At 42.1% G+C, this 14,980-nt stretch overlaps 1 protein-coding gene across 1 annotated transcript in view; it reads left to right on the top strand.

Moving 5' to 3' along the window:
* Positions 1 to 14,980, top strand: part of dhrs11a (dehydrogenase/reductase 11a) — a 43,579-nt gene that overhangs the window by 23,125 nt on the left and 5,474 nt on the right. Inside the window, exon 2 of the mRNA XM_077011674.1 lies at positions 9,257 to 9,466. Coding sequence (XP_076867789.1) covers positions 9,257 to 9,466 — 210 coding nt within the window. The remainder of the gene's footprint in view (positions 1 to 9,256; positions 9,467 to 14,980) is intronic.

Here is a 14,980-nt window from a genome sequence, read left to right as displayed (position 1 = left end):
GTGTGTGTGTGTGTGTGTGTGTGTGTGTGTGTGTGTGTGTGTGTTTGTGTGTGTGTGCGTGTGTGTGTGTGTGCGAGAAACAGAGAGAGGGTGTCACTCTGCATACTGATCATGGAGTCACAATGTCTGAAAGTCTATATTTACAGTGAAATTCGATGCCTTGGTGCGGTGGGTGTGAGCAGCTTGGCCTTGTCCAATAGCCTTCTTCCTCCGGGTGGGAGGAGTTAGATGCACACACACTCAGCCTGTAATGAGGCTTCCGTGCTAAGACGAAGAGCCAGCATCTTCGCGCACGCACGCACACACACTCACACACAAACACACTCACACACAAACACACTCACACGCACACACACTCACACTCACACACAAACACACTCACACACAAACACACTCACACGCACACACACTCACACACAAACACACTCACACACAAACACACTCACACACAAACACACTCACACACAAACACACTCACACACACACACACACACACACACACACACACACATCAATCCACATACAAAAGCAAGACTCTTCTCTTGCTGGCCCCCTCTCCTTTGAGCCCAGTATGGCTGACAGCTGCGACAGCCAATCAGGGGCTCATCGGAGTCCCCTCCCCTTTAGAGAGCCAGAAAGTGTTGATCCGAGAGCCCGGGCCCCTGAAGAGAGGCCCTTCATTCAGCTCTGTCCAGGCCCGCGTGAACCCTGTCCCACTCCTCCCTCCCTCTTTCTCTCTGTTCACCTATTGCTGGAGCTGTTCTGGCCATCTCTCACCTCCTCTGCTGTACTCACTCACTAATCAAAGCAGCTCACTCCAAGTTGTCTGATTACCTCTCAGGATGTTTGGTGTGTTACGGCTGTACAGTGTTCTGCTGTTTAAAGGTGTCTCGGTGTCACTATGATTTTGCTCATTGGGAGTGACTAAGTTGAGTGAACAGTCTGGGGACTCTCAGGGTGGCATAAATGAGCTAACGGATGCATTAAAGGCATCTTCATGATTCCTCTCTCTCTCTCTCTCTCTCTCTCTCTCTCTCTCTCTCTCTCTCTCTCCACTCCTCTGTCCCTTTCTCTGTTTTGGCCAATCAATCTGATTGACAAACACTTTGTAAACCAGTCCCCCCCAACACACACACACACACACACACCACACACATACACACACACACACACACACACACACACACACACACACACACACACACACTACTACTGGCAGGTAGGAGTGGGCCAAAGTGTGAGGGGCAGAAAAGAGAGAGAGAGAGAGAGAGAGAGCAGGAGAAGGAAAGAAACATTCCTCTCATTGACAACCAAATCTTTAATTGGAAGCCAGCGAGGGAAACAGAGTTCAGACAGCTTTAATTGCCCTGTAACTTCCTTGGCCTGTCGCACGAAGGGCTTGCCATGGCCATACAGCACTGAACTGACATGAAAAGCAGAGCCGATCGGAAAAACACCGCGGCGCCGGCGCTGTTCTGGCGATTCTGGCAATCCTTGGAGATTCTGACGGGCCAGATCAGTGGCACAGGTCCCGCCAGGGGTGAAATGTCACATGGGGGGTTTCTCCAGTTCTTAGGAAACATTTAATGTATCATCTTCTTAAAGGTCTTCTTGCCTTCTTAAAGGGCTTCTTTTAGATTTTTCCTTGATGTTTGTGTGGGTTTGTTTAAAAAAGCCATGATTCACAAAACCTAAGTTAAATAAACTTTTTTTTGATTGTATGTTGAAACTCTAAGCTCCTATATGTCATTAGAGGAGTTATACTGCAGTTGTCTGTGTTACGTAAATGCTTGACCATTGGCTTCCATATCAAAGATTTCAATGAGTCTTTTAAAGCACAGGTAACAAAGGAAACACATCCTAACATTCCAGTAACATGCTGAGCCTCCACAGGCCACCAGGGGGAGTCTCTCTGCACCTAGACATTGTGACAGAAATTATTGATTATTGACTAATCATCATTGATTAGATCATGTTTAGTTATTATAAGAGATCATTATGAACTTTATGATTTAGGACATGTCCATTCTGACTAAGCAGAAGGACTACAATAATGAAGTAGTGTGATTCAGTGTAACCATGTTTAGTTCATATTATGCATGTGTGCTATACGTGACCCAGGTCAGGGAGAGTGCTGAGGGTAAGAGCACTCTGTTAACTGGTAGTCACTAGGCTACTAGTCTTGGGTCATTTAGCTTTCTCTGTGTTCAACTGATACATCAGTTGCTTCCGCTAACTCTAGGGAAGTCCATATTAGGAGATACACACATGTGAGACAAAGTAGCCTGCTGGACGCTTATGTTTTGGAACATGCTGTGCTAAAGATAACCTGCTGTTAGAACTGCTGAATTGTGTTTAAGATTGTATATAAGCAGGGGGACTGCCCCCCTGCCTTCAGAGTTGTCATGCTTGAATGAGACTCTCATGTCTGTGTCTGTCTTGTATCTGTCTTTGTCCTATTTATATATATTTATATTTTTGTAATAAATTAATCATTTTACCACGTCCGAGTCCTCATCCATTTATTAGAAAATTTCCACGACAACATAGAATACAGTCTCTAGAACTGAACTTGTGTAATGCAGAATAAGGTGAAGCAGGACACAAGTGCATAGACAAGGGTTGTTTATTACAGTTTTTTACGACTGCTAACATGCGTTTCCCAATACTTGATACATTTTCAAAACTCTAAAAACAGCAACACATTTATCTCATACAAATAGCCAAATAGTTACAGTTTTTCTCAGTCGATTTGGTTCATTTCTCAGATCAGAATTGAAATTCTCAAAACTGTTCTCAAAACTGTTCATTCAGTCTCCACATCTCCTTGTCACTTGTGCACATCATAATTGCATTTCTCATTGGATCATCGCCTAGGTCATTATATGCAAAAGTGCTGAACATATTGTCATAATCTCTAAGGCATCATTTTACATTTATTTATTTAGTAAATTTTTGGGTTACATTTTGGTAAATTATCCTAATTTGATTAAATTGTTTGCAAGTGAACGTTCAGATACGGTAAGAAAGGGAATTGGTGAAGGCTTAGATCAACCAATGGTCTCAACCATAGGTCAGAGGTGCATGAACCTGTACTGTAATTGGCAAACATTTATAGAAGCTAAACACTGCAGTATCACAAAGTTTCATAATGGAAAGACAAGGCCATGTATAGGGTGAACAGCCAATAAGAGAAGTAAGACTGTGTGGTGTAGAGGAGTAAGACTGCGTGGTGTAGAGGGGTAAGACTGTGTGGTGTAGAGGGGTAAGACTGTGGTGTAGAGGAGTAAGACTGTGTGGTGTAGAGGGGTAAGACTGTGGTGTAGAGGAGTAAGACTGTGTGGTGTAGAGGGGTAAGACTGTGGTGTAGAGAGGTAAGACTGTGGTGTAGAGGAGTATGACTGTGTGGTGTAGAGGAGTAAGACTGTGGTGTAGAGAAGTAAGACTGTGTGGTGTAGAGGGGTAAGACTGTGTGGTGTAGAGGAGTAAGACTGTGGTGTAGTGGAGTAAGACTGTGTGGTGTAGAGGGGTAAGACTGTGTGGTGTAGAGGGGTAAGACAGTGTGGTGTAGAGGGGTAAGACTATGTTGTGTAGAGGAGTAAGACTGTGTGGTGTAGAGGGGTAAGACTGTGTGGTGTAGAGGGGTAAGACTGTGTGGTGTAGAGGGGTAAGGCTGTGGTGTAGAGGGGTAAGACTGTGTGGTTTAGAGGGGTAAGACTGTGGTGTAGAGGGGTAAGACAGTGTGGTGTAGAGGGGTAAGACTGTTGTGTAGAGGAGTAAGACTGTGGTGTAGAGGGGTAAGACTGTGTGGTGTAGAGGGTAAGGCTGTGGTGTAGAGGTGTACATGTTTTACATGTAATCGTGGTCTCACAATGGCTGAAGCTGGTCACTGGGTGCAGCTGAATATTGGAAGAACAACTGTGTCTTCAATCGTTCAAACATTTCATAGAGAAAACATGTATGTACTGTAATTCAAAAATGTGCTCTCTGCTGTAAATTTTTTTTTGCATTTTTGCATTCTTATACCATATAGCAGTGGTTCTCAAACTGTGGTACGCGTACCACTGGTGGTACGCAGAGCACCCCGCGGTGGTACGCCAGATGAGCTCGGAAAATAAAAGATGCTTTGAGTTTTTTTTTTTTTTTTTTTTTTTTTTTTTACACAACACATTTTTTTAATTAAAACAGAATTATGACAAGTCCTTAAATTCAGAAACTAAAAGGGATGACTCGTATTATTTGCGGAGAAAATGTCGCTAAACAGCTCGATCTGGTGCATCTTTCAAACGACACAGTCACTCGCAGAATTGATGAAATGGCGAACAACGTCAGACAAACATTGACCGAGAGAATTAAAGTGAGTAAATGCTTCTCACTGCAGTTAGATGAATCCATAGATGTCGCAGATTTAGCCAACTTGCTCGTTTCCGTGCGATATGAGTATGAGGGCATGTCGCACGAAGACTTTTTGTGCTGTAAACCCCTACCAACACGAAATACAGGAGAACTACATTATAACATATGTGTGTAATGAGCAGGGTTGCCAACTTTCACGCATTGAGCGTGAGACACACGCATTTGACCGTCTTCACACGCCACACATCCGATTTCTCACGCCGACAAAAAAAATCTAGTTTATTTACCTCTGATCCACATCTATGATTCAATGAGTTACTAGTTCGCTCTGGCACCAACCACCGCGATATAATACTTATCTTGTGTCCATTTTACATCCTCCCGGTAACAATTTACGTTCGCTAACCCCCCGTCAACAACTTAAACTCGCCAAACAGCTTTTTCTTTTTTTTGGGGGGGGGGGGGGGGGTGGTACGTGGAGGTTTTTCGTTTGACAGTTGGTGGTACTTTGTGTAAAAAGTTTGAGAACCACTGCCATATAGGATATCAACACTTGCTCATAGGGGGGCAAAGGTTCCATTTTCACACATCAAGAGGAGGCTGTATGTGCTTAGGTTGTTTTGAATGTATAGAATAAGTTTTTAATTTTGCAGTTTTTCTAGTCAGTTGTCGCTCTTTTTTTAATTTCAATCAGATTTGTTTTTGTCAACAAATTGCAGTGCGAACAATACAGTCAAACAATATTGCTGTACAAATTTTATTCCAGTCCAATTTCTTGCTATCAGTCTCCCACATACAGTCATGTGTAATTTTGTGCTCCATGTAAGTTTGTATGTGTAACATGCATTTGATATACCACAGAATGGGCAGCGTTCTTGAAATCAAATGTTTAGCTAGTTTCCATCAGAATATACAGTCTGCACTGACTGTGACTTAAAGTTGCACTGACAACATGACTAAGTATATAGACTGCCTTGTTCATAGGCAATGGCACACAAACTAGATACTCTGATGGCACTGACAAATTGACTTACCTAAATATTTGATTTTGGGGCAAAAACAAAGAATTTTGAGTGAAGTATCTGCTTTTGCAGGTATTTCATTGAGTTTTGCTGTTTGCACTAACTGTTTTGAGAAATGCACTAGTTGTGATGCCAATGTAAATGACGATGTGAGAAATGAACCAAATCGTCTGAGAAAAATGTAATATCCTGTTCAAAAGCGCATTTTCTTAACTAAATACTAACTCTGCATTTCACAACGCAATCCAAGTTTTCTCTTTATACACCAACTTTGTTAAAACACAGCAAACCTTGTTCAGTATCCAATCATTTTTTCAAACACTAGCACAGGTTTGAGATGAACATAGTAAATTGCTGCACAACCACTGTAACAAAACTAATATTTGATGGCAATACAGAAACAGTATTACATGTAATATTTTACTCTCTCCCAGCAAACAATACATTTTACAGTAACATCTGTTGTTTTCTTAGTCAGTTCATTTTTACTGTAATCTGCTTCATTTGGACTTTTTTTTCAAATGTGTGCATTTTTGGCAACATACTGTCTACACAATGAGTGATATTTACTGTTAGGTACTATATGGAATGTAGATTAGAAAAAGGAGTCAGTAACAGTAACGGTAAACATAATTAGCCATGGTCCCATATGTGTAAAAATACACATATACAAAAAAAGCCACACAAGGGGGGAAAAGTACAGGATACAAAACTGAACAGTCTTGTTATGTGTAATCTAAATGGTCTTCAGCAGTTGGACACATGTTTTCATCCACATCACATCTGATGTTGGCCCTTGCCATGCACCTGGGATAGAAAAGCTTGGTATGCCTTATTCACCCCTGGCAGTCTTCAGCGAGACTCCTGGATCCATTGTATCCAGGAAGGACATTTGGTCATGGGGCCGATGATCATACACCTTCCACCTCCAGTCTGAAAAAAGTTCCTTAGTGGGGTTGAGGAAAGGCGAGTAGGGCGGGAGGAACAGGGACAAATGCATGTTAGCAGTCGTAAAAAACTGTAATACCAAATCCATAATCAGAACAGTCAATGGTCAAAATGCCAGAGGTCCATGGACCAAACCCAGAAAACATGACCAGAACAAGATGAATCCAAATAATTCAAAATAAATAACAAACATGGAGAGAACTGTGAAACCACAACAGCAAGCTACAATACACAAAGATACAGAGGCACACAGGATAACAAGGAGAAACACCTGCAACCAAAAAGGGGCGGAGACAAACATGAAACAGGGGGCAGAACCAGGAAGGAGTAGTAAAACAAAGGCTTAGAGGACTTGTGCCATGGCAGGCACAATGCAAGATGGGGAAACTGTGACAACTAGAGGGATTTGTTTAAAATGATGCTGTGGTGATGGTGTTGGAGAGCACATTGTTGGTTCAAAATATCCCGTAGGTGTTCTATAGGGTTGAGATTGAACACGTTTTGCAGCATTCTCATAATTATCCAACCATCATACCTTGTGCTTGACAGCACTCTCTGTCTGGAAGAAACCTCTCCATTGGTCAATGAGGACAGGATTATCATGGCACTGTAATGCTGATCATGCAGAATAATTTGTATTGATTGTTGGACAAGCAAACTCCAAATAAGCTATGAGGTCTCCAGGGGTCAGGCATTCAGGCTTGTTCAGGACTTCCTGACTGTTTTCCTCACATATTACAATATTAAAACCTCTCAGTCAATATTCCACTTAATGTTTACTAGTTATTTACTCTACCATGGTATTTCACAAACCTCTAAACGCTGTGCCTTGTGAACCACTCTTAGTTGAGCAGCTTGTGTCAGTCCTGCCCCAGTAATTGCCCCTATTTCAAAATCACTTCCATCCTTCCCTGTTGTCATCTTGAGCGTAAATTGAGATTAACTCTACTTACACAAGATTTTAATACATCCCACTATACTGATTGTATCATATCTCTCAAGAAGCTTTTTACTAAAATATACTTATTTGCTAAAGATTTGTCACACGTCTGTATGAATTTCAACCACATTACTGTTTTCTCATTGGTCTATTACATCTTTAGAATTAATGTATTTATGTAATAACGATTCAGCTAGTTAGTGTGTTGGGTTTGACTGTAGTGAGTTCTGAGGCCTGTAAGTTCTGTTAATTACATGTTGATTTGTTCCAAGGCCCCTGTGTCATATTTTACACTTGAAATCTTCAGTCTTCCAAACCAGAGAAAGAGAGAAGAGAAGCAGAATGAGGGACAAACAGCAAGGCAGGGAAAGAGAGAGGGAGGGAGAGAGAGAGGCAGGGAGAGAGGGAGCGAGAGAGGCAGGGATGGAGGGAGGGAGAAATGGAGAGAGTTGTACTGCGTCTGTGGTGACTGTCTGCCACCTCACTGTCTGACCTGCACATCGACTCAGACAGTGACATCCCAGCTGATGTTCAGGCAGTGTGTGTGTGTGTGTGTGTGTGTGTGTGTGTGTGTGTGTGTGTGTGTGTGTGTGTGTGTGTGTGTGTGTGTGTGTGTGTGTGTGTGTGTGTGTGTGCGTGCGTGCGTACATCCCTGAGATTTCACCCACTACATGCCCTCTCAGACACACACACTTGACATTTATCTGACTGATTTTGCATCTTCATGTCTACCATTACCAAACCTCAAATAGTAGTATTAAAATCTTTGAACAAGCTTTTGCATAAATGTATTCATTTTTTGTTTCAAAATCATATTTACCCTCAGAGTTCAGAAAGATCTATTTTTGCATTTCCCATTGATTCTCTGTTGTTTTATATCTAAAAAGGTAAATATTGTTAAATATTTTTTATTTTGTTACAGATATTGTTAATATTTGTTAAATACTGTTAAATATGTGACATACTTTAGGGGGAAGTGATGAATGGTGGTATAAAGCAGTACTCAAAAGTATTTCAGGTATGCTAGCATGTTTAGTAATTGTATCCTATCAGGGGGTTAACTGTGTGCATGTTACACTAAACTGCTGCATACGAGATCAGCACCAGGAATGCAGCAGCAGGTGCTTATTACCACTCCACTATCAAATTACTTTATTTTGTTTATTATTATTTTATTTTACACTTTATTTTATTATTAAGTGCCTTATGTGTGAGGTGTACACTGAAGTGTGGAGATTTGGCAGTTATGGCAGAGTGTTAATTTTGTGGTTCTCAGATAAATAGGTTTGAAGAGGTAGGACAGGTTTTTACATTTGTTAGTTTGTCAGTGATCATTTGAAAATGAAATGGATCTGTTTGCCTATAATGCCCAACTGTTCAGTTACCATGGTGCAGCTGACTAAACCAGTGCTAGTTGATAGCATGACTCGGCTAAACCAGTGCTAGTTGATAGCATGACTCGGCTAAACCAGTGCTAGTTGATAGCATGTCTCTGATTTGCTTTTAAGGCGTATTGATTTCCTTTTCCATTTGTTTTTTCAGCCATCTTGTTCTCAGATGTAAAAATGGCATTTATGAGGCTGTGTTGCCTTTGAGATAGTTAAAGAAACACTGTGCGCATTGTTACAGTGGTAATGATAAGAAGGCATAAACAGTGTTCTCCTTTATGGGCTCTTTACTGTACAGATGATCCATGGTCCATAAAAGGGCACCACACATCAATTGGTTCATCAGCCTAATGTTGGTGTGTGCTGGTCTGAGGGCTTTGGCTTTACACTGATTACACAGTTACTGTAAAACAAGAAAAAACCCCATTACCTCATAACACTCCATAATACTATAATTAAATTTTAGGTTTCTTTGAATGCAACTCTCATTCTCTCTCTCTCTCTCTCTCTCTCTCTCTCTCTCTCTCTCTCTCTCTCTCTCTCTCTCTCTCTCTCTCTCTCTCTCTCTCTCTCTCTCTCTCTCTCTCTCTCTCTCTCTGCAGAAGCTGGCTGCAGAGTGTCAGAGTGCGGGCTTCACTGGTACGCTCATCCCATACAAATGTGACCTCTGCAATGAGGAGGAGATCCTCTCCATGTTCTCAGCCATCAAGACCCTGCACCGGGGCGTGGACGTGTGCATCAACAACGCCGGCCTGGCCCGTGACGAGCCACTGCTCACCGGACACACTGAGGGCTGGAGGAACATGATTGATGTTAGTTACGCGCCTACAGTACCATGACTTCATCTTTAAGAAGGGTCCCCCCCCCCACCCCACCCCCAGTACTGAGTATCTAATGACTCTGAAGTGTTTAATACTCAGGACAGCCTGACGTCATGCCACACCAAAGACTACGGAGTATTGTGTGTTCGCTCCTTATTGTGGCAGTGTTGGTCTTTTCCTCATACAGTGTGATTCATTCAGCTTGGTGCTCTTCTCCACGCAGGAGACCTGCCCAGCAGCCAAACATTTCTCATGCTTGAGCCTTTGTTACCATGACAAGTCTTCTGAGACTGTGTGTGTGTGTGTGTGTGTGTGTGTGTGTGTGTGTGTGTGTGTGTGTGTGTGTGTGTGTGTGTGTCTGTGTGTGTGTGTGTGTGTGCGTGCCTGTGTGTGTGTGTGTGTGTGTGTGTGTGTGTGTGTGTCTGTGTGTGTCTGTGTGTGTGTCTGTGTGTGTGTGTGTGTGTGTGTGTGTGTGCGTGCATGTGTGTGTGTGGGTGTGTGTGCGTGTGTGTGTGTGCGTGCGTGCGTGCGTGCATGCTAGGGCTGCACGATGAATCGTATTTTTATCGTTATCGCGATGTGAAGTTTCACGATAAACACATCGAAAGAGCCACGATAACTCCTTGAATAACAGCAAACTCAAATTGCATTATCCTCGTCCAGCAATAGAGGGAGCTATTCGCGCTGCAGACTATGATCACGTGACGTAAGTAGGCTAGAGGCAGAGTGAGGTGAACACGCTCATCAGACACGCGATTTGGTTTAAGCCTGGTTTACACTTGACGCAGCGCGAGGGTCCGCAAGGTGAAAATAACGTAATCACGGTGGCTTCGCCCGTGCGCGATGGTCTCGCGCGCTGTCGATTCGCGAGGTCGTGCACCTCTCGAATTTTGTAAGTTCGCGCGCGCCGCGTCTCAGCGCAATGAGAACAGTCATGTTTGCCGGGTTCATACACCTATACAAAGTGGAATTAAAGCACTTGTACGTCACTTTCAAGGTCCATTTCAATAATTTCCAGCTCGTTAAACTTAATTGAGTTAAATATTTATACATATACTCTAAATGATTCGAAATAATTCGCTTTTTTTATCACATTATTTAATGGTTGTTTATTTTCAAAACGCCCAATCTTAACGTCTTCATGTTCTTTCATGTTTCGTCCTGGAATTACAAGACGAGGCTGAAGTTGGTTACTTATTCGCAGTTTGAGATTCGTTTGGTTACTTATTCGTAGCTCCGTATTCGGCGGCTGAAGTTGGTTACTTATTCAAAAAGGTTATGTTCACGATGCGTGTTTGCTGCGCAATTTGTTTAAAAGCGAAAGATTAAACGTTACATTAAACGAGCGTAGGAGCAGACATTTAAGAGGTTATTGTTTCCCATACTGATTTTGTGAATGTAAAAAATAAAAATATAATGAAAGCATTTCATTTGTAAAATGGTTTCTATTTCAAGTCGTTTCAATTGTATGCAGTTTGTACATGATGATTGAATTCGTCAACATTTCTAACGTAAGGAAATATATTCTTAGATTTGAAACTAAAAACACAGAAATGCTGTTCTAGAACACAAATAATCGGAAGAAGAACTACCAGCACACAACATGGCATATTGAGCAGAGGGCAGATAGGTGAACGCATTTTAAAGGGGCAGTTTCAGAGGATTATTGAAAGCCTTATTGATGGTGGGCCAGAGAAATAACAAATGCATCATGAAGAACAGGTCACTCCCTAAGAGAGGAACCTGATTTTAGCCTCAAATCTAACTGGAAACATGGCATATTGAGTAGTTAAGTGCACAGGTGAAATGGATCAGAGGGGCATGTTCAGAGGCCTGCTGTATGCCTGTAATGTCTTGGGCCAGGCAAAACTCAATTGAATCATACATAACTAGTTCCTATATGTAAGAGAAACCTGATTTTGGCCTGGCCCAGAATCATTTTATGCCTCAATTCTAACTGGAAACATGGCATATCAAGTAGTTAAGTGCACAGGTGAAATGGATCAGAGGGGCATGTTCAGAGGCCTGCTGTATGCCTGTAATGTCTTGGGCCAGGCAAAACTCAATTGAATCATACATAACTAGTTCCTATATGTAAGAGAAACCTGTTTTTGGCCTGGCCCAGAATCATTTTATGCCTCAAATCTAACTGGAAACATGGCATATTGAGTAGTTAAGTGCACAGGTGAAATGGATCAGAGGGGCAAGTTCAGAGGCCTGCTGTATGCCTGTAATGTCTTGGGCCAGGCAAAACTCAATTGAATCATACATAACTAGTTCCCATATGTATGAAGAATCTGGTTTTGGCCTGGCCCAGAATCAATTTAGCTCTCAAATTTAACTGGAAACACGGCATATTGAGTAAAGCGCATAGGGGAAATGGGTCAGACGGCCAAGTTCAGAGGCCTGCTGTATGCCTGTAATGTCTTGGGCCAGGCAAAACTCAATTGTATCATACATAACTAGTTCCTATATGTATGAGGAATCTGGTTCTGGCCTGGCCCAGAATCATTTTATGTGTCAAATCTAACTGCAAACATGGCATATTGGGTAGTTAAGCACACAGGTGAAATGGGTCATACGGCCAAGTTCAGAGGCCTGCTGTATGCCTGTAATGTCTTGGGCCAGGCAAAACTCAATTGTATCATACACAAGTAGTTCCTATATGTATGAGGAACCTGTTTTTGGCCTGGCCCAGAATCATTTTATGCCTCAAATCTAACTGCAAACATGGCATATTGGGTAGTTAAGCACACAGGTGAAATGGTTCACAGGGCCAAGTTCAGAGGCCTGCTGTATGCCTGTAATGTCTTGGGCCAGGCAAAACTCAATTGTATCATACATAACTAGTTCCCGTATGTATGAGCAACCTGGTTTTGGCCTGGCCCAGAATCATTTTAGCCCTCGAATCTAACTGGAAACACGGCATATTGAGTAAAGGGCACAGGTGAAATAGTTCAGAGGGGCAATTTCAGAGGCCTGCTGTATGCCTGTAATGTCTTGGGCCAGGCAAAACTCAATTGTATCATACACAAGTAGTTCCTATATGTATGAGGAACCTGTTTTTGGCCTGGCCCAGAATCATTTTATGCCTCAAATCTAACTGGAAACATGACATATTGAGTAGTTAAGCACACAGGTGAAATGGTTCACAGGGCCAAGTTCAGAGGCCTGCTGTATGCCTGTTATGTCTTGGGCCAGGCAAAACTCAATTAAATCATACACAACTACTTCCAATATGTATGAGGAACCTGTTTTTAGCCTGGCCCAGAATCATTTTATGCCTCAAATCTAACTGGAAACATGGCATATTGAGTAAAGCGCACAGGTGAAATGGTTCATGAGGTGGATTTAAGAGGCCTGCTGTATACATGTAAGGCATTGGGCCAGGCAAATAACATATGCATCATACATAACGCTTTACTATATGTAAGAGAAACCTGACTTTGGCCTGGCCCAGCATAATTTTATGCTTCAAATCCAACTGGAAACATGACACATGGAGTGGTGCGCACAGGTCAAATGATGCAGAGCAGCAATTTAAGAGGCCTGCTGTATGCCTGTAAGGTCTTGGGTCAGGCAAAACTCAAATGCTTCATAAATAACATGTTACTCTATGTACGAGAAACCTGATTTTGGCCTTGCCCAGTAACATTTTAGCTCTCTAACTGAAAACGTGACACATGCAGTGGTGCGCACATGAAATTGTTCAGGTTGATTTCAGAGGCTTCCTGTATACCTTTAAGGCGCTGGGCCAGGCAAATAACATATGCATCATACATAACAGGTTCCTATGTGTAAGAGAAACCTAGCTTGAGCCTGGCCCTCAGATCTAACTGGCAATATGGCATATTGTGTAGTTTTGCACAAGTGAAATGATACAGTTCAATTGCAGATGCTTGCTGCTATATGCCTCTAATGTCTCAGGCCAGGCAAAAGTCATGCATCATATTAAACATGTGCCTATCTATTGGATAAACTAGACTTCAGTTTGTATAATAGTATTTCTAATGCAGTTAAAATATTATATAATGTTAATAGTGCAGTCTATTAATATTTTATTTTTAGAGAAATTTCAACTACATACTAGTAGGCTTTATTCATGTAATCACACAAATGAATACTCCAACATTGAGACCAGGTTTCTCCCTAAAAGAAAATCATCATAACTCCAAATTCAATTTCCATTGGTAAATTCAATGCTTGTTTCAGCTCTGGCCAGGAATAGCCCTTTATTCTCAAGAATCAAGCTAGGTTTCTCTTACACATAGGAACCTGTTATGTATGATGCATATGTTATTTGCCTGGCCCAGCGCCTTAAAGGTATACAGGAAGCCTCTGAAATCAACCTGAACAATTTCATGTGCGCACCACTGCATGTATCACGTTTTCAGTTAGATTTGAGAGCTAAAATGTTACTGGGCCAGGCCAAAATCAGGTTTCTCGTACATAGAGTAACGTGTTATTTATGAAGCATTTGAGTTTTGCCTGACCCAAGACCTTACAGGCATACAGCAGGCCTCTTAAATTGCTGCTCTGCATCATTTGACCTGTGCGCACCACTCCATGTGTCATGTTTCCAGTTGGATTTGAAGCATAACATTATGCTGGGCCAGGCCAAAGTCAGGTTTCTCTTACATATAGTAAAGCGTTATGTATGATGCATATGTTATTTGCCTGGCCCAATGCCTTACATGTATACAGCAGGCCTCTTAAATCCACCTCATGAACCATTTCACCTGTGCGCTTAGTCAATATGCCATTTTGCCATTTAGATTTGAGGGCTAAAATGATTCTGGGCCAGGCCAAAATCAGGTTCATCATACATAAAGGAACTATTTATGTATGATACAATTGAGTTTTGCCTGGCCCAAGACATTATAGGCATACAGCAGGCCTCTGAACTTGAACCTGTGAACCATTTCACCTGTGTGCTTAACTACTCAATATGCCGTGTTCGCAGTTAGATTTGAGGGCTAAAATGATTCTAGGCCAGGCCAAAAACAGGTTCCTCATACATATAGGAACTACTTGTGTATGATACAATTGAGTTTTGCCTGGCCCAAGACATTACAGGCATACAGCAGGCCTCTGAAATTGCCCCTCTGAACTATTTCACCTGTGCCCTTTACTCAATATGCCGTGTTTCCAGTTAGATTCGAGGGCTAAAATGATTCTGGGCCAGGCCAAAACCAGGTTCCTCAAACATATTGGAAATAGTTGTGTATGATTCAATTGAGTTTTGCCTGGCCCAAGACATTACAGGCATACAGCAGGCCTCTGAACTTGCCCCTCTGAACCATTTCACCTGTGCGCTTAACTACTCAATATGCCATGTTTGCAGTTAGATTTGACACATAAAATAATTCTGGGCCAGGCTAAAAACAGGTTCTGCATACATATAGGAACTACTTGTGTATGATACAATTGAGTTTTGCCTGGCCCAAGACATTACAGGCATACAGCAGGCCTCTGAACTTGGCCCTGTGAACCATTTCACCTGTG

The sequence above is a fragment of the Brachyhypopomus gauderio genome, chromosome 7 (assembly GCF_052324685.1).
Source record: "Brachyhypopomus gauderio isolate BG-103 chromosome 7, BGAUD_0.2, whole genome shotgun sequence".
Lineage (NCBI taxonomy): Eukaryota > Metazoa > Chordata > Actinopteri > Gymnotiformes > Hypopomidae > Brachyhypopomus > Brachyhypopomus gauderio.
Note: the sequence above shows the minus strand (reverse complement) of the source record. Positions and strands in the feature narration are given on the sequence as shown.